The following is a 20,870-nucleotide window of genomic DNA, read 5'->3' as shown; positions in this document are numbered from 1 at the left end:
GTCACAAATGGTATCTGTGACATTGAAATACTCAACTCCCTGTCAAACCAGAGCTTTCAGGCTGAAGTCCATTTCAGACTATTTCTGTTCAGCTTATGCAAATGGCAATCTTTAGTGATTTTTTTCTCTCTCTGCACCACTCCTTGGACCTCACACAGGAGGTGAAAAGAAGGGTGTTTCTTGGGGACAGCTGATATTACAACTCTAGAAAATATACAGATATAACTGACAGCCAGTTATATGTCCTCTTTGCATCTTGCATAATTTGAGAAACACTGACTTTGACTCTCATAGACACTTGAATATTTTTTAGCAGGGGGTGGATCTCAAGATTTTTACAAAGTACATGTACTCATAGGAGAACAGGCAGTCAACGTCACGGTTTTCAGGTATGAACACAAACCTCCCGGTGGCCCAGTGAATCTCAACTGAATACAACTGAAGATGGGATGCAGAGAAACGAGAAAGGAATTCTGAAACAGCGGGGACACGTCCTGGGAGCAAACCACCCCTGCCAGCAGTATAGGTGGATGGCCAGCAGCCACGGCAGGAGGATTGGTATTTACCTGGCGGGCCACTAGAGCGGGCTGCACTCATACCAGGCTGCGGAGAGAGCCTACACGGTGACGCTGACCTGGCCGTTGTACTGTGCATCTGTGCCTCCCGCTCTAGAGCACGTGTGGCCTCAGCATAGGGCATATAGGCGACTGATTTTCCTATGGAAGTTAAAGTTACCAACATAAGGGAAGAACCCCAGATTGAAATAGCAAGTGTGACAGGACCAGCCCACACTGTCCGGAGGCAGATCCAACTCTATACTACTATAGAGGTCTGGGTTACAAAACCCTACACATCCAAATCTTCTGTGTAAACACCAATACTCTGACCTAATGAAATCCACAAAAATCCAATGACAATTTCTTCTTTCAAAGCTCAAAGAACTTCTCTGTCCTCTCATTAGGAGAATCAAGTCTTTTCACATGCAGTAAAGATCACAACAGGCAACGAGTGGATTATCCAGCCATTCTATGAATTCAAGTATACCCTGAATTAGAGGCCAGAATGCTGAGGATTTTGACTTTTATAATTAGCCTGTTGAAGCCCACTGCTTAGTATTAGAGAAATAAATGCAATCAAAAAACGGAAGAAGGATTTCAAATATGCAGATCAAAATAATTTTTAATGGCTATGCAAACTTATGAATTTTACTACAATAATGCTAATGAAAATTATTCTACTAATTTGCCTCCACATGTAGTATAAAAATAAACTTTAAGCATTTCAAGGGCATATCAGATATGCAGAGTCATATTAAGAATTAAAAACCACAAATATATATAATTATATAATTTTCTATATTATATATGTATATTTTCTTTTTTTTAAAGAAAGTAAAATTGAAATACTGTAATTTTAGAAAAGAAAGTAAAAATCATCTGTACCCAAACCACTTTAAACTGTGGCATTTTAATGTTTGCCAGAACAAATTCCCATTCATCTTTTATTCTTTTGCTTACCTAGTTTTATCCACTTGTTCTTTCAGATAAATCTAAATTTAAATCATTTTGAGTACTTCCTCCCCAATGTATCACTGGAATTTTCACTGGATGTGTATTTACAGGAGACTTGACATTTTATAGTGAGTTTTCCAATTGAGGAACCTTGATTTTTTCATATAGGTCATTTTTCATAATTTCATAAAATTATTAATATGTATATATTTTTATATTGTGAGTAAAACCACCTGTTTAGTATACATGGGAAAACATATATATATATATATATATATTTTACACACTGATTTCTGCAGATATAAGAAAGATAGATACAGATCTCTGTATATCAATTTTTTTCTGAGAAACTTAATGAATTTTCCTCTTAGCTCTAATAACTTCTCAGTTAATTCTTCAGGCTTCCTGGTGGATAATCTTCCCCTGTGAAAAATAATTTGCCTTCTCCCTTCAACAGTAGCCCTCTTGCTCAATTCCTTTCTCCCTTAACTGCAGTGACATGGGCATCCTCACAGGTCCTTTCTAAAGAGAAGGTCTCCAGCCTCTCACTGTGAAGTGGAAGGTCTGTGACTGGTTTCAAGCAGAGAATTGACTAGCACAATTAAAATGTTCTTTAGCTTATTTTTAAAAACCAGAAACAGTGAAAGTAATGTCAGCTAATAGGAATCTGTACTATGCGCAGAGCACTGAGACTACAGAAGTATCTCGTTAAGCTCTCAGGACTAGCGAGATCATTAACAACGTTTGACAGAGGAGGTAATTGAGGCTCAAAAGAATCACACCCTAACTGCTCAACAGAGATTGGAGACTTTCCTACAGCAGTGCAGTTCCTGGCCTGAGCTCTGAGCCCCAGTGCAGTGATGGCTTCCTGAGCACTGGGTGCAGAAATTTCACATGCCTCTGGGGTCACCATCAGGATGACGCTACCCATTCATTCCTTCTCTAACTGATCAATAAGTGTCCTAATACTGTGCAGATTTATGAAATAAACCAACTACAAAAGAAAATCATGTCTCCCTTTCTAGACAATTTAACACAGGAGCACATAATATATATATATTCACAATATACATATATGTTTATTCACAATATATATATATATATTCAGTGAAGGATGGCTTTATAAGTTTATAAACATACAGAAAAATAAATATACTTGTCATAATAGTGTTAAATAAAAAGATGAAATTTTAGATGGTTCTAAATACAACCATTTAAGTCATCACGTACTCAGTTGAAAAAGTTAAAAAAAAAAGAAACCAGATTCAGTTGCACAGAAGCATTAACTCTTATTCTGACTGGATTTTGTTAAAACCTGCATTAGAACTTCACTTCTAACTACCTTTACATGTGTCAAGTCTGAGTTCTTTCACTGCAGAAAAAAGGCTTCCAACTAAAGCAGGAGTCAGCTTGTGTAAATGTTACTGGAAAATGAAAACAATTTTTCTCTGAGGCTTTTTCAAGCTTTTCTACAAATGGAAAGGCTTAAACCGCCTGTCTCATAAACAGAAGGTGAACACAATCCAACAGGTGGACAACAGGTGCTGCCTGTTACCTTCTAAATGTGCCTGTGAAGAGAAAAGCCAGAACTGTGTTCCTACCTCACACGGACAACACCAGTTGGTAATTCATTCTCACTGTATTTACCACTCTATAAACTATTCTATGATGCTGCACCAAAAATATTCTTATTAAATACTCTACATGCAAGCAAGTTAATTGCAAACATATAAATGTTATTTGGGAGATTATCCTTTAAGCAAACTACAAAATAGCTATAAATCCAGGAGAGCCTTCAGCACTTGTTAAATGAATTACTGGATGAACATACTAGCTAGATTAGCTAAAACAAAACCTAACATTGGAATAAAATGTAATCAACCACCCCAGTTTGTAGAGAGGTAGACCCCAGTTTGTAGACATCACCTTGAACCAAAGTGATGTCATATTAACAAACACTTTAGTGTCATACTGATCACATAAATAAAGACAGCTTGGGTTTAACACCACTGCATCACTGTTTAAAAAAGGATACCATTCAGATCTAAACCACATGGATTAATGGGATTGATCATGGAGAAATGCAATTCACAGTCTGAAGTCTCAGAACTTGGAGCTAGCCTACTTCAGCCTCTCCAGCTGCCAATACAACCCACTTTGTAACGGAGATCAAGAAAAGAGCCTCAGTTCTTAAAACAATTATACAGACATATTAGAATGATTCAGGTGTTGTCAGCTGAATAATGCTAAGCTTTAGCATAAGTTCAGAAAACACTATTTGTTATTTTTCCCACATTTTAATTGTTTCAAAAAATTTATTCTAAATCATTTATGCAAGGAATAGATCAAAAGACTTAAATTATTCTATAATTTATCATTTTCATACTGACAGATTTTTCTCATCACTGGAATGCTCAAAAGATAAGTACTTCTGCTAAATCCATCTTTATCTTACTTCATTTAAATCATTCCTTTAAAATGTAATTGCTGAGTACACATTATGTCAATTACTGAGTTAGGGATTAAGGATTCTCTAGAGACAATATACTAAAAGCTCACAAGTTACCAATATTTTTTCTACCTTCATTCAAGAAATATTCATTTAGCACCTATTATACATACAGCCGTGGTGGGTATTAATCTGGTTCACATTTTTAATAGCCTAAGATTTATATTTAAAACACTAGCAATCTTATATGTAAAACTCTGACACAGGAGGTTCAATAACTAACTGTTTACTCCTGGTGGGATGGGGACAAGGAGTCAGCAGGGTCAGTTAAGCACCCCAGTTCCACTTTTACGTTAAACAGTCCTTGAAATGCACGGTGTTCTACAGCTAACAGCCCTTATCTTATATAAGGTACTACCAACAGTCGACTGAATCATTAAAAAAAATGAAACCATAGTCAAAGACTTTAATGGTCTCATATTCTAAGTGTGTCGTACTAGGCAGTCCATCGGTTACTATCAACCAGACTACTACAGACTACTGACTACTAGGTGCCATTTTCTAACCATAACAGAAGAATTTACTAAAATTTAATAACGACTCCCTTTCTTCTTGTTTTAAAACAAAGTATATCATGCACCAACTAAAAACAACATGCACAACTCAAATCTGTCACTTGAAGTAACAACAGTGACACACAAGATAACAGCACTCTTCAAGGTGTCTATTACACTATGCATATGCTAATATACTACTGCTACTTATTATACTGTATGTAAAATAATGCAGAACTACGTGTTATAAAACAATACTGAATGCGCATTCTTTCTCAGAAAGGCAGAGATATAGCTAGATTAGACAGACATGTATTTCCACTTTACTAAAGCTGAGAAGGTCAAGTGGCTTGCCCACGACCAGAGTGAGGGGCAAGTCAAGGTCTGATTGAATGTGCCACACAAAGCTGATCTCACCATATCAGAGATTTAGAATATTTCCCTGACTTGCTTGGAGGACAGGTAAATCTCACTGACTCTGAAAACTCAGATGAATGTAGCAGAAAGAACGGCCATTACACAGTCATCAGCAGTAAGGTGAACATCACAAAATTCACATTAACAAGAAGTCTACTGAAAACATCACTGCTACAAAACAAACTAACAAACAAACAAAAGAAAACATCACTGCTATCCTTTAGTGATCAAAAACACCGACATCCCTTGACAGTCTTAACCGAGGATAAGGTAAGGAACTGTATCTGTTCAGGACAGCGCCACGAGCCAGGTTTCAAACGCAGCTCTGTTTCCCACCACCTGCACTCGTGTCCTGGGCGGTGTGCGCGCCACCCACCTTCCCAGTCTCTGCCGGGGCTCCGGGCGGCACCGCATGGGCTGGTCGAGCTCCGACACTCTAGGTCCAGCTGCTCCTGCCGTTGCCGCTGCTCCTCCAGGAGCGCTGACTCGTGCATGGCTTTGATGTGCCGCTGGTAGAGGGCGTAGCCGCTCACGGGGGTCCCAATTGGGATGTTACATGGGGTGCAGGAAACCTACAGGGAGAAAAAAATCTAAATACGCCAGACACCAAAAAGTAGCCGTTACCATCTGTTGCAAGTAACCCTTATTTCTATATAAGCAGACTGCTTGAAGTGGTTCTACCATTTTTTTTAATCAAAGTAATCTTCAAGCTTTATGCTTAAAATGCTAAACAATTACTTTCAGACTTGAACATGATATAAATCCCAAAGTTGTGGTAAGAGAAATCAAAGTCAGAAATCAGAGTATTTCCATCCGCTTTTAACTCAAGACGTTGAGCCCCTGGTAGCTCAGGTCTGGCCCACCCTCTTCCTGACCCTCATAGGTGCTCACACCCACTTCTATGGATTTAAATGTCACCTCTATGTTAATGGCTCATAAGCAAATATTTCTGAGACATTTTTCTCCAAGTTCCACACTCACTGCCCTTAACAACTCCACTCAGATATCTCAAAGCACCTCAAAACTCACATTCAAAATGGAGCTTCTCATTTGCTATACCAAACACTTCTCTGGCTTCTCGTACAAAGCAGAACCCCAGCAGCTTCAGCCAGAAGTCTGGCGGCTGCCCTGGCCTCACCCAGCTCCTCCCCTCCACCACCAACTCCTTAAGAGGCCAGTTTTCTTCAGACAGGCCAGCCCCACCATCCAACACCACACTGCCATCCCTCCTGCCTTCCTTCTTGCTGCAGCCTGCTCCTCTCTCACAGTGCACATCACTCGACACCATGGACAGCTTAGATGCTTGTTTTCTCTGTTTTCTCTCTCTCCCACCTCATAAAGAAAAGAATCCAAGCTGCTTTGTCCCAACACTAAACAAACAGCCCCTAACACAGCCCCTCACTTCATGAATATGAGCATCCTGGGACTAGCAGAGAGCAGACCCTTTTTAGAACCTGTTATCTAAAGACCCACAGTTTTTTCCACTGCTGTAGGTAGGATTTTTCACTGCACTCATAATACACACATAATTTTCTTGCCTTTGGGTTTTAGCTTACATGTAAATACGCCTTTTCCTTCTTTTACTATAAAGCAAAATGAACTGCATTGGTCCAATCAAAACATTATTTCCTACAAAGAGTCTTCTTTAAGTGTCTCTTTAACCAGGAAGTGCTCGTTCCTCTGAATCATTCATAGTATATTTTTCAACCTAACAGAGCATCACATTTTAACTCTTTTAAATTTTTATTGCACAGAGGGGACATACGTATACCTATGGCTGATTCACACTGATGTATGGCAGAAACCAACACAACATTGCAATTATCCTCCAATTATAATAAACGAATTTTAAAAAGTTGAGGCAGAAAAAGAAACAAGATTTTTTTCTATGTCTTATTATCAAGACCAATCTAAATTTTCTGAAGTCAAAGATTATGACATTTCACAAAACATAAAAAAATGTTACCTTGAACTTGGCAGACCCTCAATTTATGTCCATTTGGGTAAATCAATGAATGAACAAATGTTTTTTTTGGTGAGCCTATTATTTATCAGAGGCACACACTTAACTTTTACATATTGTCATGTGACCTAGGGAACAAATTTTTATCCTCTGAAATAAAGAGCTAGAACATAACTAAGTAAAGGATCAATACTCAAGACCAGAATTCAGGGTCAAAAGGGAGTCAAATTCACAGAGATTAATAAGGTAAAAGGCAAATAAAACTAGGTTTGGAACTGTATACTAAAGCTAACCATAACCTCTATAATTTAAACATTCAACATCTAGATATACTATTTACTCATTTATATTTACTATTATCTTATAGCAAAACAAAACAAACACAAAACTTAGTAACATTTATGGCTAGAGCACTACATTTCTCTTTTTTCCTTAACTAGAAATGGATCACTTCAATCAATTCTCACATGAATTCATTTCAAAAAGCAACACATTCATCAGATGAATGAATAAATCAAATGTGGTCTATACACCAGTCTTAAAATAGAAGGAGAATTGATATGTGCCACAATATGAATAATCTTGAGGACATTAGGCGAAGTGAAATAAAACAGGCACAAAAAAACACAAATACTGTATGAGTTCACTTATGTAAGTAGCCAAATTTATAAAACAGAAGGTAGAAAGGTGTAGGGTGCTGGGTGCAGGGGAGAATGATGGTTTAATGGATATACTTAACCCTACTGAACTGCACACTTAAGAGTTAAGATGTACATTTCATGTTATGTGATGTTTACTACAATTAAAAAAAAAAAATCAAGCACTGATTCGAAAAGAAATGTCTCTAAAGGTCTTTGTTTTCAACTCTACTTTTCTTACTCACATTGAAAACTTACCATTGGTGGGATGACAGCAGCTCGATGTTGAAGCTGAGGCAGGTCCAGTGGGTTTGGTTTTATGGGTGATGAAACCAGTATAGACCCAGCGGGATTTAGCAACGAAGGCTTCGAATCCATAGGAAACATTCTGAAAATGCAATTAAAAATGACTAATCAATATATTCTTATTGAAGACTTTAAACATACAATCACCATAATTCCTTATAAGTTAACATGTACACACACACAAACATATATCACATTAACCTTACATATTTGAATACTAAGGAAAAAAATCTACAAGGCTAAACTTTCAGGTAAAGAAACCTAATGTTAATTTATAGGTTGATATTCATCTGCATCTAACCAACAGAACAGTCTGAACAAGGGCCATTAGGGAATGTCAGGTCCTAATTTACCATTAACATAGGTTACAAACTAGTGTTTTGCTAAGATGAGAGAGCATTTTTAAAACATCTGAATAAACCACCATCATTTTAAAATCAAGAATTTCACCCAGGGACTTCCCTGGTGGTCCAGTGGTTAAGAATCCGCCTGTCAATGCAGGAGACGTGGGTTCCATTCGTGGTCCAGGAAGACCCAACATGCCACAGGGCAACTAAGCCCATGAGCACCACCACTACCAAAGCCTGAGCCTAGAGCCCAAGCTCCACAACAAGAGATGCCACCTCAATGAGAGGCCCACGCACTGCAACAGAGAGCAGGCCCCACTCACCACAACTAGCGAAAACAAGTCTGCACACAGCAACAAAGACCCAGCAACGCCAAAAATAAAGAAAGAAAGAAAAACAAACAAAAAAAGAATTTCACCTATAATTCCAGACTCCTGGTTTCTCATGAAAACTGGGGAGAAACGGCACCGCAGAGCAGCACTCCCACAAGGCAACTGCAGGTTGAGCTCACAAGGCTGCCCATGCTCCCCACCCAGTCCGTGCTCCCCGTTCACCCTCTGCCATCTCACACTGCACCACTTCACTCAGTTTCAGGACCCACACTTGAGTAAAGGATGTCCAGAATAGGAACTGGAACATTATACCTTACAGGCGCCATCATATTTCCCAGTGTTGTCAGTTACTGGGGAAGGTGAACATTTGAAAAGGTATAAATGGGTAGGAAAACTAGAATGTGTAAAAGAAAACAACTTTTTACACAAAGAATCAAGATAATATTAAAGATACAGACAACAGAAAGTGTCATTTTGACAGCCTAGAAGCAAAGTGAACTAGAGGATCATCCAGAGAGTGCCATGTGTTGATAAGGAACGTCAGAATTTCACGACCACTATCACAGTCAGCCCTTAGGTGCTCCTCCCCTTTATGATTACTGCCATCCTAATTTTCCCTTCACTCATAAATTTATAAATAAGTCACTAAAACCAATAGCACAGAACACATAACTCTTATTTTAGATGACATATTTCAGTAAAGCATGCTTAAAAAAGGACCATACAGCTTGAATCCATTTATGTTTAAAGTTTGGAACAGTTAAAATCCACAGTATTGAGACATGAGAAAAAGAGTGCTAGAACCTTCAATTTTCTGAAAAACCATGGTTAAGTAGGAGCTCTATATTATTTCTATTTTTGCTGATTAAAATTCTAGTATCTACTACATAAAAGTCTCCTTGGAGAAATCATCACTGTTATGTTCAGTATCATTCTAGTATCAAGTCCCATTCTTAAGTATATAAGATGTACAATATACTGGAAATGGACCAAAAGCACAGTGACACCAGGACACACTACAGAAGCGGAGCTCTGAGCAGAATCTGGCTGTCTCCTGAGAGCCTCTTTCTTATTAAAAAGGGGGAAAATAGAAAAAAAGAGCTGAGTTGGGTTTCTGGTCAAATGACATTTTAGTCTAATTCATTTTACAATTTGCACCAATCAATTCAACATGGTACAAGTGATACTGTGATTCTAGGTGACTGCATTTCTTTCAAGGAAAAGTAAACACCCAAGAAACTGAGTATACTAAAGAAGGTAGTATCTACTCCTGTAAATTTTACTTTTTTTACAGCAATTGTTATAAAAACCATAAAGATTGTATTTCCGTAATATTAATTTGACTAAAAGTACTTAAGTTAATTTGTATCATACCTGTACTTTAAATTACAAATATAAATAATCTGCAGTTTTAAGTGATACAAAAAGGTGATCATTACAATTACCACTAACTTGAATCAGATTATGCTTTCTAACACACTTTTCCTCCAGTCCCCATCTTCGCCCTCAGCATCTCTCACATCTCAGACGCAGGCACTGCGGCCTTGCTCCGAGGCTGTTCCGTCTGAGGGCAGAGCTGGGGCCCCTGCCTCCCGCCTGCCCCTTCACCACGTCACATGGCTCGGCCACCATAGCGGCAGGCAACTGCGGTTCTGGTCACAGCTCTGGGAGCTGACCGCCCTTCTCTGCTATCATATGGGATGTACCTAACGATTGATATGGAAAGAAGTTAAAGTCTTTAAAAAATAACGACTACACAGTTCTTTTTGGTTAATCAGGTGACCAGCATCAGAACCCAACAGTAAAAGCAGACAGACTCTCTCACTGGCCAGTATTTACACAGGAGCAACCTTGGCAGCCAGCACCACCCTGGGTTCAGTCTGCGACCAGCAGAGTAAAGACAGGGGAGGTCAAGGAGGGAGCCTCACCGCTGCCTCTCGGGCTCCCCGTCCACGTCCTCGTCTGCACTGCAAGTGGCGCTGGAATCGTGGTCAGACAGGGGCTCAGGCCTCGGGGCGCTCAGCTGCTGGGCCACCCCCAGATCATCCTCTCCAGGCTCTGGCTTCTCGCCACTCCTCTCCAGGTCTCTGTCTTTGAGGTCCCCTTCGACTCTGGATGGACTGCTTTCTGGCACTCGCATTTCAACATCCACAGCATCGGCCTTTGCGGCCGAGGGGAGGTCAAGAGCAGAAGTGCCTTCAGCCCCGTGCTCCTCATGCTCCACCTCCATCGGCTCAGCCGTGTCCACTGTGATGCTATCATTCACCGGGGCTTCCACACTGTCATCCTCGGCTGCTTTTGTGCTCGCAGCTGCCGGCGAGGGAGAAGGCCTGGGCACGGCGTCAGGGGTAGCCTCCAGCTCGGCCGCAGCCTCAGCAGTCCCTCGAGGAGGGGCATTTTCAGTGCTGTCTTCGCCAGGCTTGACAGCTTCAACTGGTGAAGGAGAAGGAGCACTTTCTGTATCAGAACTATTTTCAGCACCTTAAAGATAATGATACAGCATAAAAATCTGATAATGAACACGTGTCAGGTGGTGACAGAAGCCATGCTTGAAAGTACTTGTTTAGGATGGGTTATCCTCCTGTGATGACCTCCCTGAAGTACCACAGCACTGGGAAAACAAGTTTTCTACAAAGTACGAAAGGGAAAGCTCAAATTGCCTCAGTCTTTGGAAACAGAAAGCATAAGAGCTTTTAATGTCCAAAAATAATTCATATGAAATTTGAAAAAGATAGATTAAAAAATAAAACTAAACCAAAAACATTTCCATAAAAGATGACATTTTGATTTATTTCTACCAGTCCTGTCTCTGCTTTTTTTAACCCAGGAGAGCTGACATTAGAACAGCAGCATCCAAAGAAGAACCTAATGCACTTTACATTTGTAATTCTAATTTTTCTTGTGGCCATGTTAAAAAAGTAAGGAGAGAGACAGGTAAAATTCAACAATAATTTTATTTAACCCAACCCAATATGTGCAAAATATTATCATTTTAAACATAACCAACATAGAAATCTAGTAATAAGGTGTTTTACCTTTTTTGGTACTAAGTCTTCAAAATTTGCGATTTCACATTTCAACACATCTCAATTTGGTCGACAGCTGTCCCTTGGTGTCTGGCGGGGAATGATTCCAGGAAAACCCCCACACCCCACCACAGATACCAAAATCCACGGATGCTTATATATAAGTCCCTTATATAAAAGGGTGTAGTGTTTGCATACAACCTATGCACATCCTCCAGTACTCTTCACATCATCTCTAGATGACTTATGACAACTAACAAAACTTCTGTCTGAAGAGCTGTACAAACAAGGCAAATGCTGTGTAAATAGTTGCCATGGTGTGGAATTCTGCTTTGGGGCACCTTCTGAAGTTTTTTTTTTTTTAATATTTGGACCCGCAGCTGGTTGAATCCACATATGCGGGATCCTCCGGTGGAGGGAAGACTGCAATCACATTTTAAGAACTCAACAACCACATGTGTCCAGTGGCAACCACACGTGTGTCCAGTGGCTACCTCACTGGACAGCAAAGCTCTACGAAAATATTACATAGGTTCTGTCATTTAATTTGCTGTAACACTGGTCTTTCCCACCGTTTGTTCCATCTCATACATGTACTTTTAATGCTTTTACCTAGATTTCACAAAGGAATTACAAATTCTCTATGTCTTACTCTGGACTGATATTCAACTCTCCCAAGTCTCAAATCAAGCTCTTTTTTAAAGTTTCATATCCAGCAAACAAACTAGGAACCCAGGAGTCATCTTTCACACGCTCCTCTCATTTATCTCCAGATTCTGCACCTTGATGAGTCATAGATTTCTCTCTAAAAATATCCCCCATGGAGAAGGAAATGGCAACCCACTCCAGTATTCTTGCCTGGGAAAGTCCATGGAGAGAGGAGCCTGGCGGGCTGCAGCCCATGGGGTTACGTGACTGAGCATGTGTGCACGAGGGTGGAGGAAGATGGGTTGGTAGCAATAAACTGGTAGAACTAAAAAAAAAAAAAAAAAATCCCTCAAATCCAGCCATTTCTGTTCAATTTCACAACTGCTACTTGACTCCAGAAACGACTCTTCTCACCACCACCCCAGACTCCCCTCTACCACAAAACCAGAGTCAATTTAAAAGCCAAATCTTACCAAAACTCATTCCCACTCTCACTCATTCCCATTCCCAGCCTTACTGCTCCCAGGATCCAGTCCCAAGCTGCTGGGTGTGGCCATGCTTGCTAGCTGCCAGCTCCCTCTCCAGCCCCGCCTTCTCTGTGGCCTTCTTTCAGTTCTGTGAAGGTCCATGCAACCCCCACCATTGACTACACACATTCTGAACAGCTTTCATCTACTCTTCCCTTTGGATATTAGATCAACTACCACATGCTTTAAAAAAAGCCTTCTATTGTGAAAGTGAGTATACTACCTAAAGCAATCTATAGATTCAATGCAATCGCTATGAAGCTACCAACGGTATTCTTCACAGAACTAGAACAAATAATTTCACAATTTGTATGGAAATACAAAAAACCTAGAATAGCCAAAGCAATCTTGAGAAAGAAGAATGGAACTGGAGGAATCAACCTGCCTGACTTCAGGCTCTACTACAAAGCCACAGTCATCAAGACAGTATGGTACTGGCACAAAGACAGAAATATAGATCAATGGAACAGAATAGAAAGCCCAGAGATAAATCCACGTATCTAAGGACACCTTATCTTCGACAAAGGAGGCAAGAATATACAATGGAAAAAAGACAACCTCTTTAACAAGTGGTGCTGGGAAAACTGGTCAACCACTTGTAAAAGAATGAAACTAGAACACTTTCTAACACCATACACAAAAATAAACTCAAAATGGATTAAAGATCTAAATGTAAGACCAGAAACTATAAAACTCCTAGAGGAGAACATAGGCAAAACACTCTCCGACATAAATCACAGCAAGATCCTCTATGACCCACCTCCCAGAATATTGGAAACAAAAGCAAAAATAAACAAATGGGATCTAATTAAACTTAAAAGCTTTTGCACTACAAAGGAAACTATAAGCAAGGTGAAAAGACAGCATTCAGAATGGGAGAAAATAATAGCAAATGAAGAAACAGACAAAGGATTAGTCTCAAAAATATACAAGCAACTCCTGCAGCTCAATTCCAGAAAAATAAATGACCCAATCAAAAAATGGGCCAAAGAGCTAAACAGACATTTCTCCAAAGAAGACATACAGATGGCTAACAAACACATGAAAAGATGCTCAACCAAAAAAAAAAAAAAAAAAAAAGATGCTCAACATCACTCATTATCAGAGAAATGCAAATCAAAACCACAATGAGGTACCATTACACGTCAGTCAGAATGGCTGCTATCCAAAAGTCTACAAGCAATAAATGCTGGAGAGGGTGTGGAGAAAAGGGAACCCTTTTACACTGTTGGTGGGAATGCAAACTAGTACAGCCACTATGGAGAACAGTGTGGAGATTCCTTAAAAAACTGGAAATAGGGAGGGTTGGGAAGCAAAAAAAAAAAACAAAACTGGAAATAGAACTGCCATATGACCCAGCAATCCCACTCCTGGGCATACACACCGAGGAAACCAGAACTGAAACAGACACGTGTACCCCAATGTTCATTGCAGCACTGTTTATAATAGCAAGGACATGGAAGCAACCTAGAAGCCCATCAGCAGACGAATGGATAAGAAAGCTATGGTACATATATACAATGGAATATTACTAAGCCATTAAAAAGAATACATTTTAATCAGTTCTAATGAGATGGATAAAACTGGAGCCCATTATATACAGTGAAGTAAGCCAGAAAGATAAAGACCAATACAGTATACTAACGCATATATATGGAATTTAGAAAGATAGTAACGATAACCCTATATGCAAGACAGAAAAAGAGACACAGATGTATAGAACAGACTTTTGGACTCAGTGGGAGAAGGCAAGGGTGGGATGATCTGAGAGAACAGCATCAAAACATGTATATTATCAAGTGTGAAACAGATCACCAGTCCAGGTTGGATGCATGAGACAAGTGCTCAGGGCTGGTGCACTGGGATGACCCAGAAGGATGGGATGGGGAGGGAGGTGGGAGGGGGGTTCAGGATGGGGAACACATGTAAATCCATGGCTGATTCATGTCAATGTATGGCAAAAACCACTACAATAATGTAAAGTAATTAGCCTCCAACTAATAAAAATAAATGAAAAATAAATAAAATTTTAAAAGCCTTCTATCATTTCCTCAACAAAGCTGAACTTTGCTACTGATGCACATGTACTGTATATGTACCCATAGCACATGTACTGACTGCAGCTACAATTTTACTTTTGTTCACAATTACTGACTCCTGGCTGTTGCTCCCATGAGCCTGTGAACACCATAAGGGCAAGGATTACACATTTCGCTTTTCATTTAGTCCTAGTGACCAGCACAAGGCTGAGGTCCTGGCACAGAGCAGGCTCACATACCTGATGCAGTGTGAAATGAATGAGCGGCTCTGAACATGTCTTTGTCTTTAAGTTTATGTCACCTTTCCTCTATTACTGGACCCTTGGGCTACTTTCAACGTGACACTGCTATGACCAGGATACAGAGATACTCACTTCAACATTATGTTTTTGATTATTTTCTTAAAACAGATTACAAGACAACACAAAAATTTACATCTCCCTAAAATTAATACACATAACTCCAATGAGAATCCCAACAGTGTGTAAGATCAATTTAAAATTTATGTGAAAAAATAAGTCCCTGAGAAAATTCAAGAAAATTAGAAAATGTTATCAGCATGGGAGAGACTTACTCCTCAGACACTTAAACTCACTATGAAGCCAATGTATTACGACACATTTGGGGCTGCCCCAGAGACAGACAAGACAAACCAGTGGTACAGAAGAGAAGGTCAGGAACAGGTCCTGATGGATGTGAGGAACTGATACATGCCAGAGCCAGTGCTTTAAATCTCTGAGGCAGGACAACAGCCAATGAGTGCAATTTCTCAGAACTGGTCCTTTGTGTGGAAGAAAAACATGAACGCTGCCTTACATAATGCAGAAAAAGAATTCCAAATGGGATAAAGCCTTTTAAAACTCTTAAGAAGATAATCTAGCATGAAATACAAATAACCTCAAGAGATATGGAGAAATATCTTAAGCAAAATAGGAAACTCTGATGCCATAAATGTATCATTTTTACATAAAAAACAGTAAAAATAAAAACTTAAATGATCATATAAGAACAAATACTTTTCATGCATAACATAACATTTAATAACTTGACAAATTCATGCTTTCATTCATTCAAATATGTGCCTAACACCTGCCACATAAGAAGCTGTTTGAGGTCCTAGTAACCCAGCCATGGGAGAAGAAATCTAGGGTGAAACAGGCAATGAGCAAAAAACACTGGACACATCAGGTAGTAATAAACGCAGTGAATACGGAACTCAACTGAGACCCAGTGGGTACAGAAGCATGAGAGCGCTCACATGACATCGCCAGAGGCCCAAAGGAAGTGGGGAAAGCACATGCCAGGAAGAGATGAGGATGCGGAAAAGCCCCTCACATGGGGTAGTCAGCTTGGGAGCAGCAAAGAAGACAGTGGGCAAAACAGGGGAGCAGCCGCCTCACATCTGTCAGTGTGCTGTCATCAGGAAGACAAGCAGTAACAACGGTTGGGGAGGATGTGGAAAAAAGGGGGCCCTTAATGCACTGCTGGTAGGAAGCGAAACTGGTGCAGCCACTATGTAAAAGAGTATGGAGCTTCCTCAAAAAATTAAAAACAGGACTACCATATGATCCAGCAATTCTATGCCTAGGTATTATCTGAAGGGGGGAAAAAAACACTAACTTGAAAAAACATATGCACCCCAACATTCACTGGAGCACTACTTACAATAACCAAGATACGGAAGCAACCTAAGTGTCCACCAATGGATGAAAGGATTCAGAAAATGTGGTATGGTGTTTATGTGTGTATACACACACACACATATATGTAAACATATATAAATACATGTCTTGTCACTTCTGACAACACAGATGGAACTTGAGAGCACTGTGCTAAGTGAAGTAAGTCAGACAGAGAAGGACACTGGATGATCTCACTCACATGTGGAATCTTTAAAAAGAAAACAGCACCAATAGAGAGAACAGACTGGTGGTTGTCAGAGGCAGGAGGTGAGGAGTAGGCAAAATGGATGAATGTGTCAAAAGACTCAAACACCTAGTTATAAACTAACTAAATCCTGCGGATGTGACATACGGCATAATGACTACAGTTAATTACACTGTGTTGTAAATCTGAAAGTTGCCAAGAGCAGACATTAAAAATTCTTATCACAAGAAAAGTAACTATGCAATGATGAAAGTTAACCAGACTTACTATATGATGAACTAGATTATTTCATAAAGTACAAGTACTGAATGATTATGTTGTTCACCTGAAACTAGTGTAATGTTATATGTCAATTTTCTCTCATTTAACCACAGTGAAAAAGAACAGAGTGAGCAGTAGAAGGGGCCGCCAGAGGCCAGAGACGTAAGAAGGGCCAGTGCCTATAGGGAGGCTGCACGCCTCCAGCTCTGATTCTGAATGAGATGGGAGAAGCATCACAGGATGTGGAGCAGAGAGACCTGACCTGACTTGTATTTTACAAGGTTCACTCGGGCTGCTCTCTGGAGGAAAAAAAATATAATGGAACAAACAGCAGCAAGCAGACCAATCTAGAGGCCACCACAAGGAAGGGACAGTGGCTCTAAGTGGGGTGGCAGCGATGGAGGAGAGGAGGAGATCTAAGGAGATTCACTCACACACCCAAGGGGGAGACTGGAGGGAAAGGGAGGTATGGAGGTGAGAGACAGGTCGGTTTCGGTTGCTGTTAACCCTTAGGTGCCCAAATACAAAGGTTACACAGGCAGTTAGATGTGTGACCGGGACTCAGATAAGAGCTCAAGTCTCAGCAACAAAAATATAATCGAAAGACAAAAGCTCAGAAGAGCACCTCAGGTGTTGTAAGGTCTAATGGACAGCAGCAATTATGGTTGGTGAAAGATGCTACCAGTGTTGAAAGGCAGACAAAAAGCCAGACTTCATCCTCATTTCCAGAGAGGGCAATGGCACCCCACTCCAGTACTCTTGCCTGGAGAATCCCATGGACAGAGGAGCCTGGTGGGCTGCAGTCCATGGGGTCGCAAAGAGTTGGACACAACTGAGTGACTTCACTTTAAATTTCATTTTCATGCACTGGAGAGGGAAATGGCAACCCACTCCAGTATTCTTGACTGGAGAATCCCAGGGACGGTGGAGCCAGGTGGGCTGCCGTCTATGGGGTCGCACAGAGTCGGACACAACTGAAGTGACTTAGCAGTGGCAGCAGCAGCATCCTCATTTCTATTCACACAGTGATGGAAGCCAAGTTCAAGGACAAACTAACAAGTCATTTCTCCTCCAAAGCCAGGAGGACATGTCAGTGATTATGCGGATGACATCATCTGACACGAGCACTCCTTCAGTTATCTTCTTCTTTCAAGTCGCAGCGCTTTACCAAGCACCAGCCAAGTGTGAGTGTCTTTTTCTTCCCCCCTCAGAACATCTCAAAGAATGATTCAGACCAAGAGAAAATCTAAATTATGACAAAGGTTTGGTCCTTTTGATGTAACTCACCTAATTATGAAAGATACTCATATGGTCAGACGCCCATCTAGGAAGCCAATATGGAGACTTGGCCTCTAGCAGCTATCTCCACTCAGCCATGCGCAAGAGCCTGAGGGCACAAACCCATGTGGCTTCAGGGTGTCCCTGAGCTGAGCAGTTAAGACCGATCAGGGCTCGTGGAAAATGCACTGTGCTTGCTGTTCTTCTCTGACACTTCCCAAGTGAAATTAAGTCAAAGGAACTGGAGATCCCACCATTTTGGTGGCAAGTTCATTTCCTACTAATAGGAAACCATTCCAGATGTCACCATTCCAAGGATCTCCCTTATAGTTCAGTTGGTAAAGAATCTGCCTGCAATGCAGGAGACCTGGGTTCAATTCCTGGGTTGTGAAGAAGACCTGGAGAAGGAAATGGCAACCCACTCCAGTATTCTTGCCTGGAGAATCCCATGGACAGATGAGCCTGGCGGGCTACAGTCCACTAGGTCACAAGAGTCAGACATGACTTAGAGACTAAACCACCACCACCAGACATCACAATACACACACATGTACAAATGGCATGATGTGACCAGGCCAGTCCACACTAGAGCCCGTGGAAACATCGCTGTCATACCAGGTTGTAATTAACCTGACAAACCTCATTTGACAGTTTGGAAAAAGCTTCACACTAAGACAAAGAAACAGGAAGAAAAGAGAAGGAAAAGTCATTTCATTGTGTTCAGTTTTTAAGAATATGGCAGCCCACGCAACAGGTTTCCAGGTTCTGAAATAAACATACATATGACAAATAGACTTGGCCCTTGTTATGCACTGAACTGTGTCCCACCCCACCCCCAAATTTATGTTAAAGCCCTAACCCTCAATGTGACTATATTTGGAAATAATGCCCTTAAAAGGAGATAATAAAGGTTAGATGAGGTCATAAAAATTGGGCCCTAATTTAAAGAGCTTCCTTGGTGGCTCAAATGGTAAAGAATCCGCCTATAATGCAGAAGAGACCAGGTTCGATCCCTGGGTGGGGAAGATCCCCTGGACAAAGAAATGGCAACTCACTCCAGTATTCTTCCCTGAAGAATCCCACGAACAGAGGAGCCTTCTGGGCTAAAGTTCCTGGGGTCACAAAGAGTCAGACACAACTGAGTGACTAAGCACTAAAACAACAGATAAGTTTCTATTGTTTAAGCCGCCTAGTCTTGTGAAATACAGGCTTCATGTACATTTATAACCTAGGCAATATTGGCTACCAGTTACAACCCTACTGAAGTCAGCAAGCTCTGAGGACCTCTTTCCAAATGCCAGCTACCCCTTTGGACTGCTTGCAGCCCCTCAGCTCGCCCCAGGCAAGTCTGCTCCAATGGTCTCTCCATTTTGGCAATACCACCTTGGTTTTCACAAAACCTCACAGAATAAAGTTCACTTATTGCTCAAAGTCAAAACCCATTTCAAGATAAATTTTTAAGTTTAAAACCCAATGACAACAATTTGTAGAGAAACCAAAATCTAGTATTTTTAAAACTCCTGAAAGGTGTAGAACCTTTTAAGCTTAAAACATAAGAGCCTACAAAGGAAAATGCAAACAGCTCTAATTACCTGCGAAGCTTAAATTCTGGTAATTTAAAGATAAAATAAAAAGCAAATGAGATAGAGAAAATATTTGCATACATAAAACATGAACACGTTTAAGATATAACATATTAAAAGCTACTGGAATCATTGTGAAAATCCCCACTTGAGTTAAAAGAAATTCACTAAAACTTTAATAGTAATGTAAACTAAAGTAAATTAGGTACCTTTTTTAATTCGAAAAAAATCAAGAAAACATTTACTTTTTGAGGAAATTGCCATCAATTTTTCAAATAGCATAAAGGATTTTATTTAAGTTTCTTGACATTTTTTTGGCCAATGCCTCTGGGCCATTAATACATTTTTTTCATGAAAACATCAATATGACATGTTCAGCTTTATAAATGCTGACATAAATCAAGCTCGATAAAATAAAGAGGAAAATGAAACTGAAGCTAATGACTGAACCAATATGTGTGGCAATGATAGAGACACACTGAGAGCTTATGGACGCTGGCACTTAGTGTCTCAGGCAGGACTGCCATCCTTCAAGACCTTTCGATTGCAGCACCTGGACCATCTCAGGAGCTACATAAATACATGTGTGATTGAATGATAAATACACTGTGTTCTCATTTCCTGAATGAAGCAATTCCTAGACAGCCAAACAACTAAGGTACCTGTCATGCGTGTGGGCCAACAGACGCCACAACCAGACAGAAGAGTGGTGGTACCTTCACTGTCCTCGGGGTTCTCCTCTTCGTTAGAGGCTTCAATGTCCTCATCCTCCTGTGCTGAGACGGTGGAGGCCACGCTTTCACACTGAGACACGTCTCGCTCTTCACGGGGCTTCCGTGAGGCCTAGAAGAGTAAAAATACTGTTACTTGGAATTTACATAACTGAAAGGAAAGAAGCAAGCCTTCTCACAGCTGAGCTGAAGCAGAAGGCGTACACTAGACCAGCAGCTGCATGTCTGACAAGCACCCTGGCTGGGGGGCAGTCCCCTCGGGGACCACTAACAGGCCTTGTGTGCAGATGGATGCTTTTATCAAAATGATCAAAAGTCACATCCAAACTATTTTTGGAACTACTCATCACTCTACTGGAGAAGGCAATGGCAC

At 40.5% G+C, this 20,870-nt stretch overlaps 1 protein-coding gene across 20 annotated transcripts in view; it reads right to left on the bottom strand.

Moving 5' to 3' along the window:
• Nucleotides 1-20,870, bottom strand: part of NCOR1 (nuclear receptor corepressor 1) — a 116,424-nt gene that overhangs the window by 32,269 nt on the left and 63,285 nt on the right. For 17 of the 20 annotated variants that reach the window (XM_043903933.1, XM_043903932.1, XM_043903930.1 and 14 more), the window contains 4 exons: nt 20,483-20,609; nt 10,446-10,998; nt 7,791-7,920; nt 5,308-5,503 (listed from right to left, as the gene is read on the bottom strand). In XM_043903933.1, the coding sequence (XP_043759868.1) occupies nt 5,308-5,503; nt 7,791-7,920; nt 10,446-10,998; nt 20,483-20,609 (1,006 nt within the window). The remainder of the gene's footprint in view (nt 1-5,307; nt 5,504-7,790; nt 7,921-10,445; nt 10,999-20,482; nt 20,610-20,870) is intronic. The other 3 variants (XM_043903944.1, XM_043903941.1, XM_043903942.1) reach the window with 1 other exon arrangement.

This window comes from Cervus elaphus, chromosome 5 (assembly GCF_910594005.1).
Source record: "Cervus elaphus chromosome 5, mCerEla1.1, whole genome shotgun sequence".
Taxonomy (NCBI): domain Eukaryota; kingdom Metazoa; phylum Chordata; class Mammalia; order Artiodactyla; family Cervidae; genus Cervus; species Cervus elaphus.
Note: the sequence above shows the minus strand (reverse complement) of the source record. Positions and strands in the feature narration are given on the sequence as shown.